Source organism: Choloepus didactylus, chromosome 5, assembly GCF_015220235.1.
Source record: "Choloepus didactylus isolate mChoDid1 chromosome 5, mChoDid1.pri, whole genome shotgun sequence".
In the NCBI taxonomy this organism is placed as follows: domain Eukaryota; kingdom Metazoa; phylum Chordata; class Mammalia; order Pilosa; family Megalonychidae; genus Choloepus; species Choloepus didactylus.
In genome coordinates, this window is record NC_051311.1 from 136,400,412 (window position 1) to 136,414,358 (window position 13,947).

The following is a 13,947-nucleotide window of genomic DNA, read 5'->3' on the forward strand; positions in this document are numbered from 1 at the left end:
GCAGAGTGGAACATTATTGTAAGATCTAATGGCAATGGAGTACAAATTCAGTACAGAGCAAATAATCAAGCAAAATGCTATATAAAATATGACTTACAATCACCTTTGAAAAAAATTAGCTCTCTAACTGTTCATAGAAAAACAAATAAAAGCTAAACAAACATAATGAGAACATAGCAATTAGCATATTTTCTAACAAGCCATGTTGTTTAAATTCACATTAATGATATTATTACGATCTTGAAGAGTGTGATATATTGTCAAGGGTGTAAAGGAAACTTTCTCCCTGGTAGTACACAAATTATTTCATCAAGCGAATACAAAGTAGTCATGAATTTAAACTGATTACTCTTTCTATTACTCCAATTTTATATCTTTTGTTTCCTGACTTATACCTCCTACCTATATTCAAGTTTAAAAAATAAGAACAAAGGCAAGAGGAGCTCCAGACCAAAGTAACACTTTATTTCTGTATTGTCACCGTTCAAAGAGAGACTGGCTGGCTTGGAATTGTTGGTCATCAGTTGGCGAAGGACTCCCTCTCCTGGATTAACTGCAAAAAAAGGGCAGGAATCTTCTAAATGTTTTACATTCTGTGCGAGTTTGTGCCTGAATGGGGGAGGGTAGCTAAACAGTTTTGCTTGCAATGAAAGACTGCTGCCATCTACTGGCCTAGTATTAAAAACTTCACTTAAACCAGAAGCATGAAGCTTGTATCCACAGGCAAGGCTCTGTTTTCTGCTTTTGCTTTTCAACCACTCAGACTTTGAAAATCAGTCTGCTAAGTTCACCTCCAGTTGTTTAACTTTTTTTTTAATAATTCAATTTTATTGAGATATATTCACATGCCATACAGTCACACAAAGTGTACAATCAATTGTTCACAGTACCACCACATAGTTGTGCTTCCATCAACAAAATTAATTTTTGAACATTTTCATTACCACACACACAAAAGTAATAAGAATAAAAATTAAAGTGAAAAAGAACAATTAAAGTAAAAAAGATCACTGGGTGCTTTTTTCTTTTTTTTTTTGCCCTTGTTTTTCTACTCATCCATCCATACACTGGACAAAGGGGAGTGTGCAGTTGTTTTAACTTTTGCCAACATGATTCCAATCTATTTCAATGGCATTGTATTAGGAAAAGGCAAATTAATGCACAAATGTAATTTCTGAAAGTTTTAACCTGACAATGTCTATTTATATAAACTGTAGTTTACACAGTATTACTAAAATTAAGGTTTTTTTTTCTTAACATTTGATATTAGATGATCATGGTATTGAGGGAATAATGGTAAAATATACTCTGAAATATGTCTGGTAAAGTGTTACATAAATATTGAAGGTTTTTAAATATTATCTACCCATTTGCATGGTTACTGGTCAGAATGTTTATCTAAAGCAAAGATCTGAAAAGTTCAACAAAGACAGTACCTATTCCTTAATGATCTGTTATCAGAAGATTATATCCACACCAAGTAATTATCTAAATCAGCAATGCATTTTGATGTATATATTAAGGCCATATTAGTGCCTCATAAGCATTTCAAATATCTTTGATTTCAAATATACATGAAAAGATAATCACATGATTCAACAGCATATAACTCAAATAATTCAGATATGAGGCTAACGTTACCCTTCCATGCACCTGTTGGTACATGTTACCATGACCTCTACACTCACTCTCCGAGCCTTGCTTTTCTCCTCAGTTCTCCAAGGAGGGTAGAGAAGACATCTGATCTGGAATTCTACTATTTTGTGGTGGGACTTTAATAGCATAGCAGTAATAAGGCAGGATAAAAGGGTGTTTGGTTATGCCTTCTTACTTTGAAAAAACAATGAGATTCTTTATACCATTATATTAGTGGCAGAATGGTGATCCTTATGAATTTCTGATTTTATTAAATTCAAACAAAACTATGATACAGAGTGTTGGCAAGCTCATCACCTAATCAAGATATCTATTATTATAAAGTATTTGGCAAAACCATATTTCTGGTTTGTACATGTGTTGTAGAAGGGACAGCACACTGCCATTTTCAATTTTATCATTTCTTCTTTCTTTCTTTTATATGAAGTGAATTTGCCAATCAGCAAAAATCCTTTCATGAACCATGTCACTATTGTGTGAAAAATAAATACTTAAGATCTATAAAGCTTTAACAAAGCCGCATTCTGTAGATAGCATCCACCAAAAACTTGCATGATATATTCTATTAAAATTTCTATGAAATTATAAATTACATTCTAAAGAAATTAACACCCAATAATTAAGAGAAATTATAACTCACACTGGAAGTAGCAGTGACTATGTGGTTTATAAAATAGTGCTGAATTCTTCACACAAATCAGATGGAGAAAAACTACTATTATTTCTTTGTAAAACAGCAACAGGTATAACTTTACTGCTTGCATCTAATTTACATTAATGCCCTTCATTTAATTTCACATCAGAGGAATAGTATAATGAATGACTGCATAAAATAAAGACAAACGATGCTCAACAAAACAAAGAAAGGTTATGCAGTGCCATTCACGCTTTCATGATGCTTCTAAATCCAAAGCATTTGTTGACTAGCAGAGGAATCTCTCTTTTCTGCAAATAGAAAAGGAAAGTTGCATTTTAATTTTTCTTCAGTCTAAATGTGGATTTTTTCCTGCTTAGAAAAAAAATCACATTTTTAACCAAGGACAAATGACTGTTTACTCAACATTTTGTCAAGTCAGCTTCTCAGAAAGGCCAAAAAAAAAATGGTATTTTACTAAAGAGGAAAAGGTTTGAAAAAACAGCTGGCTTTTATAAAAGGGACTTTCTTTAAATAATCTATTCATTTCCAAAGTAAATTCCATGAAGTTATTTTTAAAATTAAACTGGATAAAACAAAACCAAAAAGATGTGGGGGCACAATCCTTGTGTTAACAGAAAACTACAAAGACTTTTAAAAAGGCAAAGACTCAGAATGCAGAAAACAAGAGAACATATGAGCTCTTACAGAATATTGGATTAAAATGTACTTACCCAGGACTCTCAAATATCATACATCTCCATTATGTAGGCTTTAGGCACCAAGCCAATGGCTCCCTTCATTTCTCCTACCCACCAGCCATATCTATTGTATTCCTAATTGAAAACAATATGCAATATTAACCTTTAGACTGGTGTAAGTAAAATGCCATTTGTATACAACTTCTTAAAAATGTTATTTCTTATAAAGTCACAAGAGCTTGTACTGAAAATTGAAACATTGTAATCCTTTTTGTTTCTGGACACTTCAAAAATGCTGTTAGGGCAAAGATTTAAATTAACCTATAAGACAAAGCCTGTTTATTACTCGGTGTAGAACACAGGAACAGTCACTTAAGATAAGGACCTAGAAAATGAAACCACCTAAGGAAATTGGTGTCTGGGTCCCTTTCCCTTCTCTTTCTCTTGGTCTTTCTCTGTGTGTCTCTCTCTCCCCACAAAGTTTAGGGGCACTTTTTTAGAAAGTCAAAGCAAGGATCCTTAAGACATTATTTCCCTTCAAGAAGCTTATAATCTAGCAAGGATAAGATTATTTTTTCACAAGAAACTATCTAATTTCTAGTTAAGCTCATATTGCCTAAAATAATTTAGCATATATAGGCATGCCTCTTAAGAAAAAACTAATAAATAAGCATACACATTCTTAACAGATAAATTAGAGAATAAGGAAATACTAATAATACCACCAAAATTTTGCTTTACAAATAATTCATAAAAGGGCTCCTTTAAAAAAGCTTTCCTAAGGCATTTATTGCATTCACTGTCCCTTTTATTGATCATAAACTACCTTAGATAAAGGATGGGTAGAAGGATTTTAGAGGTGGCATTAGATTCACCCTTACAGTGGAAGATCAATAGGAAATAAAAGTATCTTACATTATAAAGGCAAAATATTAATCTAGCTGGACAAAAAGTGATTGATGAGTCGCTTCTGCATTTACTCTGCAATGTGAGATAAACCTGCACCTCCTTTTCTCCCCCTTTTTCCTCTATTGACAGATACACTGCTGCTTTAGGCACAGGCCAGTCTCATGTATCTGCCAGATTGACTAATGTATTTTTATCTTAAATTTATTTATGTTTAGTGAGATACAAACAAAGTAAAATGAATTACAAGTTTCAAGAGTAATATCTTCCAAAAGCAATACTCTGCAAAAGCACTGTAGAACCCAAATTTAATTTTTCATATAAGATAAATTTTTAAAATCAATCCCAAAAGTAATTCAATAGGTTATGATTTTCCAACATCTGAGTCACAGATAAATGTGCATATGCATATCGAGTTATATGTGGGGAGGGAATGTTAATACTAGTTCAGACCTAGCATTTGTATTGATTAGTATGCTATTGACCAGAGAGAAAAATTATACAGTTCTTCAAAACAAATGTAGCAGCATTAGTGTGTGTATATATAGAGAGATAGATAGATACATACATACATACAGATATAGATACAGATATGTAGTCTACCAAGAGATTAGAGATAAAAATCTACAGGTGCTTTTTTTTTTTTTTTTTTAAACAGTAGGCAGCATCAGAATTAGGTTTCCTAGAAAAATGAGGTGGAGGAAAAAGGGGGAAAACGAATAATCCTATGCTTCTTATTCTAATGAGGGCACAGCTGTGAGTTCCGGCTTATGAAGAAGTAGACCCAAAATTATAAACTTAAAAGTTCACTGATACTTTAATGGACAAAACTAAGTAAGCAACAAAATACTCTGGTGCCCGGAACACAATGATGATGACTATAATCTATGTAGGACATATTTATCTGAGGAAAATACCAACTTACTGAAAGCCATGATTAGCAACCATTACATCCTAATAGGTACCTAATAAAACTGCCCTCTTCAATTTTTAAGACAATGAATACAATTAGAGCCTAATGCTTAACAAAACAAATGTAGTTAACCTTCCAGGAGCCAAAGGACTACATTGTAAGATTTCAAAATGGACAGTTAACAGAGCAAGTCCAAGCATGAAAGCTCCTACTAATGTCAGTCTAAGATTTCTTTAATTAATTATTTTGAAGGAGTAAAGGAACTAGCCTCCCAAATGGCAGACCTGGAAAACATTCAGTTAAAGGCCATATTAGACCCAAGCCTTCTTCCAGAGAAAGGCCCTCAATCTGGGTTTCAATGTTTAGATTCAAATTTTCAAAACCAGAAAGTTCATATTATTTTATAATATTCTGCTTTGGTTATAATTTGTACCATCAATCAGGGCACAATATCGCTCTCAAAAAGCTTGCGCAATCCAAATTTAAGAAATCTATTTCCAATAAATCACTTCAACAAAGGATCAACAACATACTTCACACTTGAGAGAATTCTGCACTATGGCAGACAGGTAAGAGTCATTAAATGGAAAGTTTAAAGTAGTAAACAGCAGGGAGGAGCCTATTCTAAAGCTGTAAACAAACCCCTTAAAAGTAACATTATAGGAAAAAAAGTTGTGGAATAAAATAACCTTAAATGCCTCGCTTAATTAATTTAAAATAATATGAAATACACATCTAGTGAAAGTACTCTAGAATATCACAGATTTAGATCAGAAAAAAGTATAAATAAAAGCCAGAAGGTTTATTGCTTTACATTTGTAAAGAATTCCAAATAATACTCCTGTGTGGAATTAAGAGATAAGATAAAATACAGTGAGGTAAAAATCTAGTAGGCAAATTTATGGATTTACACTGCAGCCATTAGAGTGTGTCGACAAGACCGCAAACACAGGAGCTTTTACTTTTATCGTTACATCCTCTGTATGAGCCTCCTGAGCAACATGAATCCCAATTAAACCATTTGTAGCCTATAAATTGGAATGAAAATGCTTCTTGGGGTATAGTATTCTAAACTTCGGCCTGAAGATTCAATATCATACAAGGTTTCCTTCTGAAGAAGAAAAATCTGCCTTTCTTTGCCTTCCCTCTTTGCCACCCCAAACAAATGTAATTATGAATGATATATTACTTAGAGTGGAAAATCATGCAATCCATACAATGTTGTCTTGTGGTCCACATACTAATCACAGTGCTGCTCTATAAAGTCGCAGGTGGCTCATTTAAGGGAAAAAAAAACAACCTCAAGCCTTATATGATTAATAAACAAAAAATAAAGGGACAAACCACACCAGTCTGCTACCTAAATCTTTTAAAGGTTAGGAAGCATCGTGTCATCTTTATTGCACACGAGATCTCAGGTAGAAGAAGGTCTGCCATCTGGTATCTTTCACTCTATTCAGCTCTTAACATCAACTGAAATGCTAACATAGGCAAGTGACTGTACTTCAGGAGGACTGATAAAATAATGAAGAGTCCTTTAATCTACAGGAAACCATTCTAGTCAATTTATAAGAAATATTGCATCCCTTTGTAGGACATGTAATTATTTTCTATTAATCATGTGCTATAAAGCTACATTATGCGGTTATTCTGTTATCACTAGAAAGAGGCCTGCAGTCAGCTTCTGACAATGTTAGGTAATTACTAACACAAAGCCTCTTTCTCCTCTTGTAGTAATGCTATCAAGATTCAGAGGTGTACTGATGCTTGCTGTAAAAAAATAGTGCTCAAAAGAAATTCAATATCTGCAAAATGGATGGCTTCAAGGCAAAATGTAATGTGGCAGTCAAAGAAACAAAAAAGTCAAACTTGCCCAGTAATCTGAGAAAATAATCATAAGGCAGCACTGGATGCTTGTAATCTAACTACCGTGTTTTCAATTTTCATATCATTAAACCAGTTTTTACTTGTTTTATTTGGTAGTTAAAAATTTAGGCCTCAATTAATATTTATTACACAACAAATTAAAGTGAGTTTATCACTATAAGATTGTGCAATAAGGCAGGAAAAAAGGACTCGTTTTGATAAAGGGAAATAGAGAAGTGTCCAACACAATAGTAAACATATGTCCATGTTTATTCATTAACTAAATCTCTCTCTGCTGGTGTATTATTTTACACTTAAATAGGTCCCAATATTTACTTAAATCCTTTTCATCACCATGATTCTCATTTCTTGAGTATGTTAATCCACTTTCTGCAAACCATATGGTAAAAGCTGCTGCCTTAGAACACTGAAACACTAGTAAGATTTTTTTATGCACTAGCCCTTTTGGAAATTAGTTACCACTCTGTCTGAAAGCAACAGGTGTTAGAAAGGTTAAAAGACTATGTGTCCTTTTTCCAAACATATCTGTGCTCCAAAATATACTAGCCTTTCGGAGGAAATGAAGGTACTTTAATTCACAAAATATAAAATACACTGAACTTAAGACCTGGGAGCCTTTATCATGGTTTTCCAATTATTTCTGTGATATTTTCATTTTTTCAAATTATTCATAAACACTTAAGTAGTATAAAAACTAGACAACTATTTAAAATACATGAATACTTTCTTCAAGGCTACCACTTTAGCCTCTTCCTTTTCATTATTATCACCAAAAAGAAAATTTATAAGACTCTTTATTTCCCAAACATCCATTCTTTCATAGGGTTCTCTTAAAATGCACAACAGAAACTTGATTACTCTAGTGTTTTACTATTACTATCTACACAGTAACTGCTTGCATCTTAGTTTCCTAATCTGTTAAATGAAGAGACTGACACTAACAATCTTGAAGGTCCTCTATGATGTCTGAGCACCACCAGTGAGGAACCTACTTGAAGACACTAAGCTTGGCGGTGGCTTTTGGAAGGCAACTTTGTTACGTTATAATTTGCTGGCAGGTGTGACTTTGATTTACTCTAATTCAAAGAATTACTATTTTTGCTTCTGGTACTGTACACTCCTTTTTTTTTTTTTTTTTTTTGAATCATTTTATTGAGATATATTCACATACCACACAGTCATACAAAACAAATCGTACATTTGATTGTTCACAGTACCATTACATAGTTGTACATTCATCACCTAAACCAATCCCTGACACCTTCATTAGCACACACACAAAAATAACAAGAATAATAATTAAAGTGAAAAAGAGCAATTAAAGTAAAAAAGAACACTGGGTACCTTTGTCTGTTTCCTTCCCTATTTTTCTACTCATCCATCCATAAACTAGACAAAGGGGAGTGTGCACTCCATTTTTAAAGCAAGAGAGACAAAGGACAAGTAAGGAAGCTGATAAGAATTTAACTCTTAAAATAAAGTTTGGTTTATATCCCAGGGTCAACATTTACAATACCATACAATAAAAACAGATATTCAGACTGAGGTTTGGTAGATACTGCTAGACAAAGAAAGATCAAATCACACCACTTTAGGGTGGCCTTGGCATTTGGTATATTTCACCCTACCAACCCAGGTTCACCCACTCCTTTCCATTCCAACTGTCATCACTGTGGTCAAGCCTTCAGCTCCTCACTCTGGATTATTGTATCATCAACTCTGCCTCCCTGTTCTTCCCAGAAACTGCTTACACCACTTGACCTTGCAGCTCGGTAACTCATAACAGTTCTCCGTGGCATCAAGTGCAAACTCCTCTACTTGCTTGTCCCCACCTGCTAGTAACATTCTTTCTCTCACTGCTATGGTCCGCACAATCCAACCTTCCACACCATACTCATTCCTACCTCTGTACACGTCCTCCTTCCTCAAGGAAAGTCTCTTCTCCCTCACCCAGAACCTATCCATGAATCAGACCTGGTCACGTTGTTCAGTTGTCATAAATTTTTCTCAGGATTATCTAGTCGATATTTACATCTCTCATTTCAAGCTGGTTCTACACTTCAGCATTTATTCCTCAGTGGTTTTTACATATATTAGTTTTGTCCTTTTAACTAAAACAAAGCGCAAGCTCACTGAGCTCAGGGGAATGGCTTATACTTAATCTGTGTGTTCCACATGGCAGGATATGTAAAAGGTATTCAATAAGTATGTACTGGATGATGGAATATACTCTATCTTCACTTTGGATGATGCATTAATTGAATAGCCTAAGGATTTTCTTAAGAAATGTAATTTGCAATAGCAGTATCTTTTCCTTTGTGTATGACATTAGACATACTTGAAGAATTTTAGTAATGACTAAACAAACATTTGTTCTGAAGCATGCTACACATGTGAATTTAGCTGTACAATCTGAAATGCGTTGCTCTTATTCGTGGTAGGCTGTTGCCCACCACATTTTCCAAGGCACTATATAGAATGCTCTGTCTAAAGAGCTTAAATCCCACCTGCAGAAAGAAAGGTATCTGATTCCTACAGACCCGGCACTAAATAATCCCAGTTCTTAGAAGCAGTGGGTTCAGATGAATTTATTTCTAAGTACTGAAGAGGTTAAGACAGAACCCTGCAAAGGCAGAAACAGTGTGGTGGGTTTCATGGAAACTCTGCTGGTTTTTCAGCTCCTTTTTTTATTCTTGTGATTAGGTTCTCAGCAGATCCAAAGTCTCATCCCAGTTCTGTTGCTAATGCGACCTTGGGCAATCCCCAAGTTCTTTAGGGATTTTTTTTTTAAGTTGTTTAGATTTATACAGTTAAAGTTTCACCATAACCCAGTTACACACTTAATATAATTTGATAATTCTCATTATGATACATTTGGATCTTCACAGAATTGCCTTTATGAAATCCATTGTTGTATTTACTATAAAATCAGTTTGATGAGGCTATTACCTGTCACTGTTGTACTTATTATAAAAACTTGTTAAGGCCAGATAGTGCAGATTATAGAAACTCACGTGAAATTTCTTTTAGTAGCCAATTCTCAGAAAAGCCAGGATTCCTCCTATATGATTAAAAGAAATTCTCTCTCTCACTCTTTTTTTTTTTTTTTTTTTTTTTAGCTTTAATGCCAAGAAGCTTGGGATCAAGTCCAAAGCTCAACTGCAGAAACAATTTAAGGTCTCCACAAGGGTAGTCCTTTTTTCCTTTTTTTCCTCTGGCTTTTTATATTTTTTTCCCCAATCATGTTGAGCCTCTGTTTCTTCACCTATAAAGTGAAGGGCTGGCACTTAGGTTTCCCTAATTCTTTGATTCTGTCATTCTGAGTTATTTTAAGAGGTGCAGAATTATTTCCTATTTTTAACTATATTTTGGTAAACATATATTAAACATCTATCTGCCATAATGTTAGGCATTAATTGGGGGCTGCAAACATACTTAATACACATTATCTATCTTATGTAGTTCAGGGTTTAGAAAGAGAGACAAGCAAACAATCATAATCTTGCATGTTAGATGAGGGAGAAGCAATTTGTAGAAGCAGTTAGAGAAGCAACTGCTTTTACATAGAGCATGACAGTTGGGCTCAGTCTCCAAATACAGTTATCAAAAAGCGCATTTCAGGCACAGGGAATAATAAATAGTATGTGCAAAGGCCTGAGGAGATAAAAGAATGTGCTGTGTTCAGGCAGAACAAGCAGTTGAGAGTGTGGTTAACACAAAAGTAGGGGAGGATGATATAGGGAAAAGGGAATATGATGAGGTAGAGAAGGTAGGTTGGAACCATTAAGGTTGGTTTGGTTTCCCACAGTGTTTCTCTGGCTGCCTATCACTCTCTAAGATGAGGAAAGAGAAGTGATCTTGAGTGACTGATCATGTACTGGCTCTATGCTCCCCTTTCCATCGTATAGCCATTCTTCCAGATTTTGTGTCCAACAAGACACAGAAAGCAAGCATTTAAATATTTGCTGAATGAATAACTTTCATCCACACTTTAAAGCTCTTGTTCAAGTTCTAATTACTCCAGGCCTTCCTCATCTCCCTCTGTTCTGAGCTTCTCCAACTCCATAACACTTAAAGCCTATGTGCTGTATTGCTATTTTGTATTTTACGGATTGATCTTCTCTACACTCCAGTGCAATATCCTTGACGGAAAGAAACCAAGTTTGTGGCTTCTGCATCTTGCTCAGAATAGCATTTTGCATACGTGTTTATCCCATATTTGTGGACTGATTGAAAAAAATGAAATAATTTGACCATCTATAAAAGATTTAATTATGTAGAAGATACTGTCAATAACATGGCTCGCTGTTGTTTAGAACTTGGATGTGACAATTAAAATTAACTTCTGATTGAGAAAAAAAGTTAAAGTCCTAGCTAGGCTCACTTAATTGTAGCAAAGCAGAAAGAGAAAAGGCTTTAAGGTCAGACTTGTGCTGATTCCAGGTGAAGTCACTTACTAGATGGGTATCCTTAGGCAATTTACATATCAACCTTACTGAGCATCAGTTTCTTCATCTGCAAAATTATACAATCTACTACACAGGGTTATATTATGAATTAAATGAGTGAAAGCACATAAAGTGCCCAGAAAAGGGCACTGCAGATGCTCAATAAATGCATTTTCATTCCCTCCCTCGACCTTCCCACTAACTGGTGTAGCAAAATACAGGGCATCAAAAAAAAAAACAGAGTACTTTGGAAGGCACCATGAGGCAATCTGATTATTATGAACGATTCTCTTACTCTACTTTTCCAAAGGGAACCTGTCTTTCAATGAGAACATGTTTTTGAGGAACATTACATTTTCACTTCTTAGAATTTTACCAGTTTGTTCTTTGATAGCTGAAAATTCAGTGCTATCTGTAATTTATTAAATATTTACTCTAAAACTTTTCTTAGTCAGTAGTCCCTCTCTCTCTCTCTCTCTCTCTCTCTCTCTCTCTCTCTCTCTCTCTCTCTCTCTCTCTCTCTCTCTCTCTCTCTCTCTCTCTCTCTCCCCCTCCCTCCCTCCCTCCTTCCCTCCCTCTCTGTCTCTCTTTCCCCTATCTCATGCCCAATAATTTCCCTGGAATATCTTCCTCCAGTTTTAAAAGGATGAGTAGGGATGGAAGCAAACAGAGGAGGGAGACATCTTAAAAGAGTGAAACTGTATATATCCATTGAAGGAGTTTCTGGCTTTGGGGAGAGCAAGAGGACATGACAGATCGTGGATTGGTCAATTTAGGTTTAAAAAAAAAATAATGAACTTAGTGCTTTCCCTTAAGTTTTTTCTTGTTTTGTTTTGCTCCTGGCAAACCCGTGATTATTCCATGCATGTAGCCCCTGAAGCAGGCTCCTTCCTAGAGCAGCCCCTTCCACAGCCCCCTCGGCCTGGCTGGCCTCCCTGAGACTGCCTTCTGGCTTCTCGTCTACCTCGACAGCCATTGCAGGGGCTGACCCTGCCAGCCTGCCTCCTATAAGCACCTTCCCCCTTTTATCTGTCACCATTTTTCTGGTATGCTTCCTCCATTTTTTATAAGAGAAAATAGGGAAGTACCTGAACTTGTTATTTTGAAAACAGACAACAAGAGGAGTCCCATGACTGGAAGCTTCTGACAAGGTGCTGTGTCCATAACCCCTATCCCTACCTGGGAGAGGGCAGGTACTGAGGAGTAAGTCTGTCTAGTCAATGCTTCTCTATACTGGCCCACCACAGCCCATGGTGAGAACATACACACAAAATGCAACCAAGCCCAAACAACTGCAATCAGAAAAACAATACCCCTCTCCTTCCCAAAAGGCTATAAAATAAACTCTTTAAAGAACTAGTTCAGTTTCAACAATTTATGCCCTACATTGAGATGTCCTACTTACTCTTCAGCAGTTGGTCATGCTATTTGTGGTCCACTAGTTCAGATGGCCACAAATAAAAAACTAAAATAGCCAAAAAGTAACTTGGTATTTCCTTCTGCCAGTAGAGCTCAGCAAGACTTTCATTTTATATCATTTTTTTTCTGAAATGTTTGAAGCCAGAGGCTCTAGCAACCAAACCTTTGCATTCTCACAATGAGAAACAAATGGTCAATGACAGTCACAATTCACCAATCACTGGAAAAAGTCAACTGAACAGATATAGAGGGAGGCACTGGTTGGAACCCCAGCCAATACACATTTTAAAATGTCCCTTTATCGTATATTAGTGAACACTGTCTGAACCTACGTTTTGTAATCAATCATGTTCTTTTCTTAAAAAAAAAATTCTTAAAAAGCTGGAAACTTGAAGTTATATGTGCCCTAGACTAGATTAGATATTCCAGGATTCTTGATTCTCATCTTATATTTCTGTTAATAACAAACATAGTAATATTCTGCCTTCCTGTTGAAGCATAGCTCCCTTCATTAAGTCTCAAAAAATAATTTATTGCTTTAAAAGTAAGGCTAATCTTTGTTGCTCAGATGTGGCCCTGTCTCTCTAGCTAAGCCAACTTGAAAGGTGAAATCACTGCCTTCCCCCCTACGTGGGATCAGACACCCAGGAGAGTGAATCTCCCTGGCAACGTGGAATATGACTCCCAGGGAGGAATGTAGACCTGGCATCGTGGGACGGAGAACATCTTCTTGACCAAAAGGGGGATGTGAAAGGAAATGAAATAAGCTTCAGTGGCAGAGAGAATCCAAAAGGAGCCGAGAGGTCACTCTGGTGGGCACTCTTACGCACACTTTAGAAAACCCTTTTTAGGTTCTAAAGAATTGGGGTAGCTGGTGGTGGATACCTGAAACTATCAAACTACAACCCAGAACCCATGAATCTCGAAGACAGTTGTATAATAATGTAGCTTATGAGGGGTGACAAGGGGATTGGGAAAGCCATAAGGACCACACTCCACTTTGTCTAGTTTATGGATGGATGAGTAGAAAAATAGGGGAAGGAAACAAACAGACAAAGGTACCCAGTGTTCTTTTTTACTTCAATTGCTCTTTTTCACTCTAATTATTATTCTTGTTATTCTTGTGTGTGTGCTAATGAAGGTGTCAGGGATTGATTTGGGTGATGAATGTACAGCTATGTAATGGTACTGTGAACAATCGAAAGTACGATTTGTTTTGTATGACTGCGTGGTATATGAATATATCTCAATAAAATGAAGATTTAAAAAAAAAAAAAAAAAAGTAAGGCTAAGAATGCAAATAGCAATTTAACAATGAGCACAGATTGCAAGAGAAACAAATAGAGTATGTAAATCCAGAACAGCAGCACAGAACAACATAAC

At 35.6% G+C, this 13,947-nt stretch overlaps 1 protein-coding gene across 2 annotated transcripts in view; it reads right to left on the reverse strand.

Moving 5' to 3' along the window:
• Positions 1 to 1,018: 1,018 nt before the first annotated feature.
• Positions 1,019 to 13,947, reverse strand: part of SKAP2 (src kinase associated phosphoprotein 2) — a 220,453-nt gene continuing 207,524 nt past the window's right edge. For both annotated transcript variants that reach the window (XM_037836938.1, XM_037836939.1), the window contains 2 exons: positions 3,025 to 3,126; positions 1,019 to 2,601 (listed from right to left, as the gene is read on the reverse strand). In XM_037836938.1, coding sequence (XP_037692866.1) covers positions 3,034 to 3,126 — 93 coding nt within the window. In that variant the 3' untranslated portion in view covers positions 1,019 to 2,601; positions 3,025 to 3,033. The remainder of the gene's footprint in view (positions 2,602 to 3,024; positions 3,127 to 13,947) is intronic.